Source organism: Osmerus mordax, chromosome 4 (genome assembly GCF_038355195.1).
Source record: "Osmerus mordax isolate fOsmMor3 chromosome 4, fOsmMor3.pri, whole genome shotgun sequence".
In the NCBI taxonomy this organism is placed as follows: Eukaryota; Metazoa; Chordata; class Actinopteri; order Osmeriformes; family Osmeridae; genus Osmerus; species Osmerus mordax.
Window position 1 is genome coordinate 5,268,753 of NC_090053.1, and position 10,127 is coordinate 5,278,879.

The 10,127-nt window shown below is 48.3% G+C and overlaps 1 protein-coding gene across 2 annotated transcripts in view; it reads right to left on the minus strand.

Moving 5' to 3' along the window:
• Nucleotides 1-4,724, minus strand: part of mical3a (microtubule associated monooxygenase, calponin and LIM domain containing 3a) — a 39,056-nt gene extending 34,332 nt beyond the window's left edge. For both annotated transcript variants that reach the window (XM_067234552.1, XM_067234551.1), the window contains exons 1-9: nucleotides 4,440-4,724; nucleotides 4,045-4,252; nucleotides 3,829-3,945; nucleotides 3,611-3,712; nucleotides 2,392-2,547; nucleotides 1,880-1,980; nucleotides 565-822; nucleotides 323-438; nucleotides 1-50 (exon numbers count right to left, since the gene is read on the minus strand). The exon at nucleotides 1-50 is cut by the window's left edge and continues 77 nt beyond it. In XM_067234552.1, coding sequence (XP_067090653.1) covers nucleotides 1-50; nucleotides 323-438; nucleotides 565-822; nucleotides 1,880-1,980; nucleotides 2,392-2,547; nucleotides 3,611-3,712; nucleotides 3,829-3,945; nucleotides 4,045-4,252; nucleotides 4,440-4,724 — 1,393 coding nt within the window. The remainder of the gene's footprint in view (nucleotides 51-322; nucleotides 439-564; nucleotides 823-1,879; nucleotides 1,981-2,391; nucleotides 2,548-3,610; nucleotides 3,713-3,828; nucleotides 3,946-4,044; nucleotides 4,253-4,439) is intronic.
• Nucleotides 4,725-10,127: the final 5,403 nt, after the last annotated feature.

The window sequence follows — 10,127 nt, forward strand, 5'->3', positions numbered from 1 at the left end:
TACTGACATTCTCTGGCGTGGTCTGAGGAAGTAGGCGGTAGATGCTCTCCCTGGGGAGGGAGAGGAAAAGAGAGAGCACGTTAACTGGGTTATGGAAAGCACGTTCAGAGCAGCAGATTCACATTCCATTCAAATCAGCAGAGAAGTTCTTATGCCACTAGAACAACCAGGGGGATAGTAAAGCTGTTCTGGCCCCCTTCCTGGTTCCACTCAGAGATAACTAAGGGAGTATGTGTTTGTGAGCGGGGGAGAGGGTTGAGAAAGCACAGCAAGGATTAAGCCGTGTATAGGTGTGGGTGTGTGTGTTTCTCTCTCCCCTCACCTCTCAGCCAGCACCTCCAGAGTTGTGTTCCCCTGTGCCCAGCTGCGTACCATCCAGGCCGAGTCCATCGCTGCCAGGAAACCTCTGGCAATCCCAGTGCCCATCGGCCAGAAGGGCTGGGGATGGAACAGAGACACTCACTCTCAACTCCACATACGAACACCGATGAGATCCCTCGCCTCCAGTCTAACCAGTGTGCGTCTAGAACAGTAATCCCGCCCAACCCCAGTGCACTCCCTCACCTCCAGCAGGCTGTCTCCCACCAGCGCCACCAGCAGCTGGTGGCCGTGTCTCTGGCGCACCAGCGCGGCGTTCTCCGAGGCGTACATGCACGTGAAGTCGAACATGGCCACGTCGGGCTGGCCGTAGTGGTTGATGGCGAAGTCCAGCGTGGGCAGCTGCTGATTGGTGGAGAAGTCGGCGGCCTCTCGGGCGTAGGAGAGCAGGGCGGTCTGGTCCACGTTGGCCCGGGACAGCAGCATCTCAGTGTCAGCGTAGTCCTGAGGTAAAAAAAGAAAAAAAGGGCGTGGTTCTCTTGATTCATGGTTCTGTGGAAGTGCCGTTGCGGGCCGGCCGGCCGCCTGCCAAGTCAACCTCTCCTCCCAACCCTACCCTCCTGTCCAAACTGTAGAAGAGCTGGGAACAGGGAGGGGCTTCTGCTGCTGGAAGACGCGCCAACATATGACTTGAACCGTCATTGGGGATGATGTGTTTAAATATGAATGGAGCCAACCTGCATGAATGGTGGTGTGATGGTTCAAACGTTTATACTGGACAACCATTCCGTTTTGTCAATCCCTTCTCACAAAAACCAAGTTCTGATACGTGACCAGAAAAAAGCACCAGGAAGGCACTGTAGTGCAAGTCAAGTTGGGACTCATCGAACACCCCCACCCCCCCCTTCTCCCTGCAAACCTCATTAGGGCTTGTACACGTTTGGCTGGTCTACAGAAACACAAGTCTGGCAGGCCAGCTTGAAAACAGCAGACTCTGGAAACCAGAGTCCCAGGCTTGGGGGGTCCTGGTACAGGGTCTGGGTCTGCTGTTGTCCAGCAGCACAGCCCCTGAGCCAGCTCGCTGGAGGAGAAGGACTGACTGACAACCCTCCTGACTCCTCCTGGAATGATGATGACAGCCAATCAAACAACAGAGTTTGCCCCAATTAAAAAAAGGGTGACAGAGTAAGCAATTACGCTACTTGTGTAACAAGAGTTTAATTAGGCAGGCCAAATGACTCGAGCACGCTCTGTAGAGCTTTCATCTCTCAGTAAAATCTAAATGTTCAATACTAAATGAAGAAAATTCAGACATTTACAACTACCAGTGGCGAGTCGGAGGACACAGATATACACTACAGGAAGTAAAGTGTGCATGTGTGGGTGTGTGTGTGTACAGAACAGTCAGTCTCACTGAGCGTGGTTGAGTTTGAGGTTTGTTACACTATTGGCTCAATCAGGCTTTTCTGTGTGTTGACATTGTGATCGGGCGTACATGAATAAGAGAGGCAGGTCCAGTCAGTCTCCCTCTCCCCTGAGGACCCAGGCTTTGATCACTCACATGCAGAATTACTCCTTTCTCCAGCAGGCTCTGTTTTTTGGCTGTCATCACAAAGTAGTGCGTGTCATCCTTGTAGTACACTATGTTCTCCAGGTCAATTCCTATGGATCCGATAGAAAGAGTTCTTGTTATTTATACTGTCTTCATTGTATTTAGCAGTTTTCTCTCTGTCTAGTGATTGTTTAATCCCCCCTCTCTCTGACCATCTTCATTAAACTGAAAGGACATCAGCAGTGATTAATCACAACTCAGCAAACAGAACTAAAGACCAGAGACACTGTCACGTCAGATGGAAGTCTGGGCATGGCTTCAAACAATTCCGCAAATCAAAGCCTCAATTATTCGATAAGCATCTTATGTATTTGTTGTTTACTTTTTCTACCAGTCCTCGAAGTATTCGTTTTAGAAGGGGTGCGAGAACAATGGCTTCCCAGTCTGACTGGCTGGCTGGCTGTCTGGCTTTCTATAAACCACAGTCATGTATTCTAGTACTTAGTTAAGATGTGACTGACCAGTGGCCTCTCTGAGGTCCTGGAAGAACTTCTGATTGAAGATAAACGCCACTCCACTGATCTCCTCCACACTGGCCTCAGCCGTGGTGTTCCTGTTGATGAAGTTGGCCGTTATGGCGATGGCTAGTTTCCCCCGGAACTCTTTCCTGCGGAACCCTGAAAGGGGGGAGAAGCAAACAAAGTAGTTAGGACGTGACCTCAAGGCTCAGGGACGAAGGGTCTACAACACATAGACAGTGAACAATTCAGGATTCTGTGTTTTTGTTGTTGTTTGTTTTTTAAGAACATCAACAAACCCTGCGGCCATTATATTCTTTGTCTTATCCCATAAATACAACCAGATGTAACAACAATTGTCTTAGGTTCAAGGCTGAACGCAGCTAGCCAACACGAGTGGAGAGCTGTCTATGAGGACTGTTCCTGCGAATACAGGGAACAGTCAGTCAATTGGCCAGTTCCTGCTCTGCACCTCGGAGGTCACTGAGGAGTACTCTCAGAAGATGGATGGAGCTAGTGCTAGCACACACACACACACACACACACACACACACAACCAGGAAGAAACACGAGGGAGCATGACACCATTCATGGATGATTCTCCGTGCTTGAGCTCTCTCGGTAGCCTGACGTTGTCATACTCATAATTCTAGTCAGAATATGAGTCTGAGAACTCTCCGTTGGGCTGTGACTATGGGGCGTGTTTCAAACGAACCTGCAAAACAAATGCCTCTTCGCTCAATTGGATAGATCTACAACCAATCAGAGCAACGTAGTATGTTAACTTTGACCGAATCCCGTAGGAAGGACGGCAAGAACATATTTTCCATCGACAAATGCCTTGATTGCGTTTCTCTGTTCCTCTTTCAAAATTAATGCGCTGTCGATGTCTTCTAAAACAGACTCGATGGCAGAATCATAACATCCCAGATCTCCAGCGGTAGCCATGTTTGTTCAAAACGAATTCAACTTAAGCGCTCTTTTGTGACGTGGGTGATTACGTTACTGTTGATCATCTGTCCATCATCGTATAAAGCCCGCCCTGGCAATTTCATTGGTCCGCCCACATTCTGGTTTTCTGTAGTTGTCCCCAATACGAGACCCTCCAGACCCAACTTCCCGACCAAATTTTTGTTGTGGGCGGGACGAAGTTGGGCTGGCAGCCAGGCTACTCTCTCGGTGTCGCGTGCTGTCCATGTACTTCCTGTCCAGCCAACTCTACCTGCTAGAGTGTTTCTCCTGCCGTCTGCCCCGATGATCACATCAAACTCCAACTCATTGACAGGGTGTGTCCTGGGGCAGACCTCTGCCCTCCAGCCTATCCCTGCAAGAAACACATGACATTCAGTCATTGATTAAGCCCTGGCATGCAAGTACATCATAAAAAAATAAATAATGGCATGAACTCATGGTAAGTCCTTCTTACTGTGAGACACTTACTCTCGTTCTCCTGGTCTTCGGGCGGCTCGATCAGACCATTGAACTCGACGTTGACGTGGATTTCTATGCCAAGCAGCAGAGCCACCTTCAACAGCATCAGCTGCAGCTGCCGGATACCTGGGGAGGCACACGGGTCGGATGTTAGCTGGTCTGTGGACGCTGACCCCGTGACGTGTTGCGCCGGATGCGGAAGGGAGGCAAGCGCAGTCCACTCACTGATATGGTCGATGGCCCCGGCACAGAACTTGCCGTGGAACTTCTTGGCTCCGAGACCACGGAGGTCCTGGATGGTGAAGGGCCAGAGGTGGAGCACATTGTTCCTGGAGAAAGCGTCTCTCTTCTCCAGCAGCACCACCTTGGCCCCGAGGAACCCCAGCTCGATGGCTGTCCGCAGACCGCAGGGCCCAGCACCAATGATCAGACACTGGGAAGAGAGGAGGAGGAGACACACACATTCAGTGGAACTCTACCAGCTCTTTCAGGGCATAACATAGCTAAATTCTTAGTACTTATATATACACCATACATATATTTTTTTTATTTGCATGTAACACTTACACAAATCCCTGTAAAAATAACACATGCCACATTCAAATTGAAGACACACAAACCTTTGAGTTGGCACATGCTCTGCCTTTCTTGTATTCCTTTTGATTGGCCCTCTTGTCCAGCTTAGCCCACAGGGCCTTGGCTTTCCAGTAGTTGAGCTTGGATTTCAGCTTGTGGTAGAAGACACGGTACTCGCAGGGTTTGAGATCCAGGTGGTCGCAGAGCTCCTGGAAGGCCTTCAAAGTGCCCTTACAAGTCGACGCTTGGACGAAGCGGTCAAACAGGACGTGAGAGGGGTTCAACCCGTCTCCGCCTATCCCTCCCCCGTTGACAACCCCGTCCCCCATGGTCCCCCCAGGCGCTGCGGCTGACACCCCTCTCCCTCACCCTATGTCAGGGCAGGGGTCACCGGGTCTGGCACCAGCCGTCAGGCCCCCCAGCCTTGGGTCTCCCTCTTTGGTGAGGGGGGGGGGGGCTCTAGCTCCCTGCCTTCAGAATCCTCATCCTGTGTGGAGGCAGAGAAGTCAGACTTAGAAGACATGGACAGACTCAGACTCACAACTCAATTACAGACATTAAAAATATGAAAATGTGACCGTGTCTTTTGAATTTGGCTTTCTACATGTCTGTTTACTCTGCCGCATGTCCACTTACTGCACCATAAGCAGTACATTCATCTGAGGGGACAGAAGATTCGGGGATAGTTGCAAAATCAATGAGAGTTTCCAATGCTAAGAAAACCTCAAGAAGAAGAAAGCCCTAGCTACAGGAATGAGCTACGAACTGAAGCATATCTAAACAAACCAGAGCTAACTAATGACCTCTGGGTCTCAAGAGTGCCGTGTTAGGCTGCTTAGAGGAGTCTCCTGCAGACAGACACATAGCCTCCTCCTCTTATCTAGGACCAGGACCACCAGAGACAGGAAGCTCCCTGAGAGCACCACTCAACCAAAGAGGAAACAAGCAGGGCACTAGTCTGCACCCTTGTACACACACACTGCACCCTTGTACACATACACACTGCAAGTCTAGTACGAAAACAAACAGAGCACTCCGGACTCCCACACCAGACACAGGAAGTGATCCACAAACATCTCTATCCGAAGCAATGTTCTTCATTCATGCTGTGGTGCATCATGACTTGCTTCTAACACTACCTTGTTCAAAATACGTAGACCCAAAAATGTTAGGGATCTTGCTGAGAGGATGAAGATATCGAAAGACTCTGTCTCTATCTCAACTCTGGGAGTAGACCGTTGTCTTCCTTTTGTTTTATTCACCTGCTGAAACAGGCAGCGGTGTGGTGGTGTTGGTGCCAGCCTTTCAGCCCCAGGGGGAATCTCTGAAGATTCTTTGTGGTGTCTGCAGCTCTGCTGTCAGGGAAGGAATGTTCCTGAATGTCACCTGTCAAGGATACCTCAGGGGTAGCCTTAAATGTCAATATTAGGCAGCTTGTTATGTAGTTGACGACATCAATGCTTGCCAGGCAAACTGAAATAAGGACTATTACTAGGCTACTTATTTGAAAACCGCTACGCCTCTTCAAGAGACCTTCAACGAAAAGAGACCTTGATGACAGTCAGTTCAGTGGAGTTGAGGAGTCATAGCGAGCACACTTGATTCAGAGGATCACATTCCAGTCATTTAAAAACATCACACCAGGCTGGGTGCCTTGTCTGTGTTACTCACTGCAGTGCCTGGCTACCCAGCAGGAAAGAACAGGCCAGGGAGGATATTCCAGGGTTGGGCTAGTGCCAGGGCAGGGCAGGGCAAAGAAAGGCTTGGGCACGCTTGTCAGACTCAATCCTTTTATCTTCACAGCAGGGTGCCCAGGTCCCTGGTCCTTTAAGACACGCACAGCAGAGTTGGACTGACCTGTCTGGGCCAGTGGAGAAACTGGACTGCCACGTTTCGAGGAATTCGATTATTTTACCAATAAACTTACAACAACCTGAGCCAAAAGTGAGGGTAGGTTTTGCTAGGGAAAAAAAACAGCCAGGACCACACATGGCGACAGACTTGCACACTTTGAATGTGGTTTACCGAAGTTTTCAACAGTAACCAAGGCCTATAAAGACACAGACTAGACTGTGTGTTTCCACACAGTCTAGCTTCAGCCTCAGCACCAGTCCTAGATTCAAGGTAAGCAGGAAGAGTGCGAGGCCAGGGGTCAGGTGTCTGTCCTTTCACAGCATGCCAACTCCTCACTGCTGTGAAAACAGACTCTGGGTTTGGCCCCGTCCCAGTGAGAGTCCTAGACTTAGTGCCAGCACAGTCTAGCCTCGACCAGTCTCCATCAACACCACATCTACACACCCTTTCCTCCACAGCTACACTGTAGCCACAATATTGTCTTTCCATAGACATGACATTATTCCACCCTCTGACTTAAACAAGCCACCTCCAAGTCGAACCCTGCGAGGCAGCCAATCAAGGCGCATCCTTGTATCCTCGTGGGTGAGGAAGAAGGCATCCTGACAAGTTTTGATAGTGATCTGCTCTGCTGCACAGCTATCTTTAGCTGCTTATTAGAGCTGAACATGAGAACTGCAGCCTTTCTTTGGTGTAGGAGAGAGTGAAAGCTCATTGGCTCTATGGACAAGATTTTCCTACTGCCCTTCTGTCGACATGGTAACAAAGAACACCTGTAAAATCTCATCTGCACTCGGACAGCATCCTGTAGTCTTTTGGCTTAGCTGAAAAGAAAAGCTAACAGCATACTGCGATCTCCACAAAGACAACGGCGGAAAGTTGTCTTCACAGGATCCTCGCCTAAACGTGTCCCATCGTCAAGTCCCTTCCGTGGTCTAATAGGTCCGGGTTCTAGAACATGAACAACAGTAGATGATGAAAGCAGACAGAGGTCTCTCCAGAACCTAACTTGACTGTGTGTGACGCAAACAGAAGGCCGTTCCAGGTCTTGGTGTGGAGTTCCAGTCTTTGTGTTTGTTCTGGCAGGACAATCCGTGTGGAGGAGGGCTGTTTTCTCAGCCCGCACTGTAGCATGCTTCAGGGGAGGCAATGAGCATTTCAACCCTGAGAACGGGGAAGGGGTTTCTGGGACGTTTTTGACTGGGCCGTTGGACTGGATGGTACCCAGTGACCCAGCACCATTCATGGACATTTCGCATAGTTCGGCACAGAGAGACAGAGCATCGATGAGGATCCGATCCTCATATCCTCTCACATCCTGGCGACAGGAAACGCTGAGCTGTGCAGGTCTATTACAGGCAGCAGTGAACGAGCGAAGAAATAAAGCTGAGAACATTAAGGATTATCAAGTATCAGTGTCAACTGGTGGGAAACGTTCTGCACCAGAGCATTTGTGTTGAAGACCACCCCAAGCTGATACAAGTAGATGAAAGAGACAGTGGGATAGAGAGCATGACCCAAACCCCTCGCACCCCTTTACAATTCATCACAGTTGTAACTGAAAACAAAGTAGTACTTAAAAGCAGATTTGCCTCAGTTCACCCTGGCAAGACAAATAACTCTGTCAATCTCTTGGCATCTGGACTCTCGGTGGGTTAGATTTTCACACACAAAAACTGGCATACACACCGACATACCCATATGGCATGCTTTTGCGGTTCTGGGATTGGATAACATCACTCTGAGTTCTATAAATAGCAAAAGATTACACGTTTGAATGCACTGTTTATTCTATGCTTATTCCCCTGATTCTTTTACTAGGGATATTTATGACATTTTCCTGCTAGTTCACTGCTAGCTCACTGAGCCGGCAGGTCAGGTTAAGGACGGGTTAAGGGTTAAGGTTTATTTAGTCTGCTTCTTCCTTGGTGTTCCTCTGCTTACTCTGCGATCAAAATCTGGACCCAGGAAAAGGACCGGAAAACGAATTGAAACTGGGACGTGTTCTTTCCTTTGCAGAACATACTGCTGAGAGCTTTTGCATGTCTCCCCGAGGACTGAGAGGAGGAGTGTTAAAACAAACACCTGGCCAAGCTTTAGATAAATACAACTACTCATTAACCACACCTATGGTTGAACAACATGGCTGACTAGTCTGGCGTGGGGGGTTGTCTGTGTTTGTCTTGTGTGTGGATATGCAAAAGAGATGACAGAGAAAGAGTGGTGTGACTAGTTCTGGGTTCAATGAAAGTGAGCTATTAAACCTGCCTTGTGTTTCCTTTGATTAGAGGCTCGGATAAGGAGGAGGCCAGCTATGCTCGTATTTTTCCCCTCCTTGTCGTCCGTCTGCTGTTATCAGCCTCCTTCAAGGTCATCTCCACATTATCAAGATAATCTCTGTTAATGACATGTTGATGGCTGTACATGGCAGAGACAGGTGTGGTCTAACTCGGTCTGTATGATACTCGTCAATAAGCATGTCCTAATCGTACAGACAGATCGTCTCTTTCTACCGTCTCACATGAGCCACAGTTAGTATCGATATGATTAGCCTACTTCCTTTAGGCCATTAGCCATGATGTCAACCGCAGAATCAAGCCTCCGATGTACTACGTACTGTAATCTAACTGAACAAAAAGGCAAATGAGAGAGCTTCATTTACAAAGGTACGCAGCGGAACTGGAATTTAGGTGGACAGGTTTAGACTGTTTTAGCAGTCGATCAAACTCTATAAAATCACCCATACAAAAGCCGATAGCCACATAGCAACTGCTTCTTTTCCATTTCTCTCAATCCACTATGCTCTATGTCAGTGGTTATCAACCCTGGTCCGCAGGTACCCCTGGTCCTCAGGTACCCCCTGTCCTGCATGTTTTAGATGTTTCCCTGCTCCAACACACCTGATACAAATGAAGGGGTCGTTATCTAGTTATGCAGAAGCCTGTTAATGAACATTGATTTGAATCAGGTGTGTTAGAACAGGGAAATATCTCAAACATGTAGGACAGGGGGCCCTTGAGGACCAGGGTTGACAACCACTGCTCTACCTCATTCTCCTTTGTTCTAGAGCAGAGTGTTCTCTGTGTGAACTCTACTGAGGGGGGACAGGGAGTACCCCCGAGAGACTGAGAATGATCCTCCTCGCTCCAGGAACTGTTAGGACCAACGCTTTGCAGTCTGAACTGAACACAAGGCCATAGCATTGATGTCAGAAGATCAGCGTGCAGCTTTCCTCTTCCTCAGTGTCAGGGTCAATGATCTTAATAATAATGCATTTCAGCCCATATGTTTTGCTCCATGCTCTGCTCCATGTGCCTTCAAAGAGAAGCCACATCAAGACAGCGTAGCCTACAGAATGTAGCTCATATATTTACATCAGTTTGACAGACTCATTTGCATGCCTTACTTTTGCAGGAAAACCATACAACTACAATACTTTTTCAACCTTTCAAAACGTTTTTTTCACATGCAGTGAAAGGAGAGGAGGAGAGGTGAGAGGAAAACAGAGAAGCCTAGAGTAGAGTAAAGCAAAGGAGAGTACAGTCGAGTTTAGTAGAGTTCTCATCAATTATGCAAACCTATTTTTGAAAGAAAAATAGCAAATGTTTTAGGACAGGTATTGTCCATTTTAAGTTTGAAAATCTGTCATGGTCCAATGGAAGTTTCACACCACAGATTTGTCTCTCTTCATAAAGCCCTACACCTTGAACACTCCTCTCTAAGCGAATACACAGAAATTAACAGCACACACAATGCTTTCTGATTCAAAAGCAAAACTGGCTTCTAGCAAAGTTTCCTGAACATCTGTCTTTAAAATCTCACATTCAGGCACATAACACTGTGGGGTTCTGAGAACCTCTCAAATCTCCAGCTCTGAC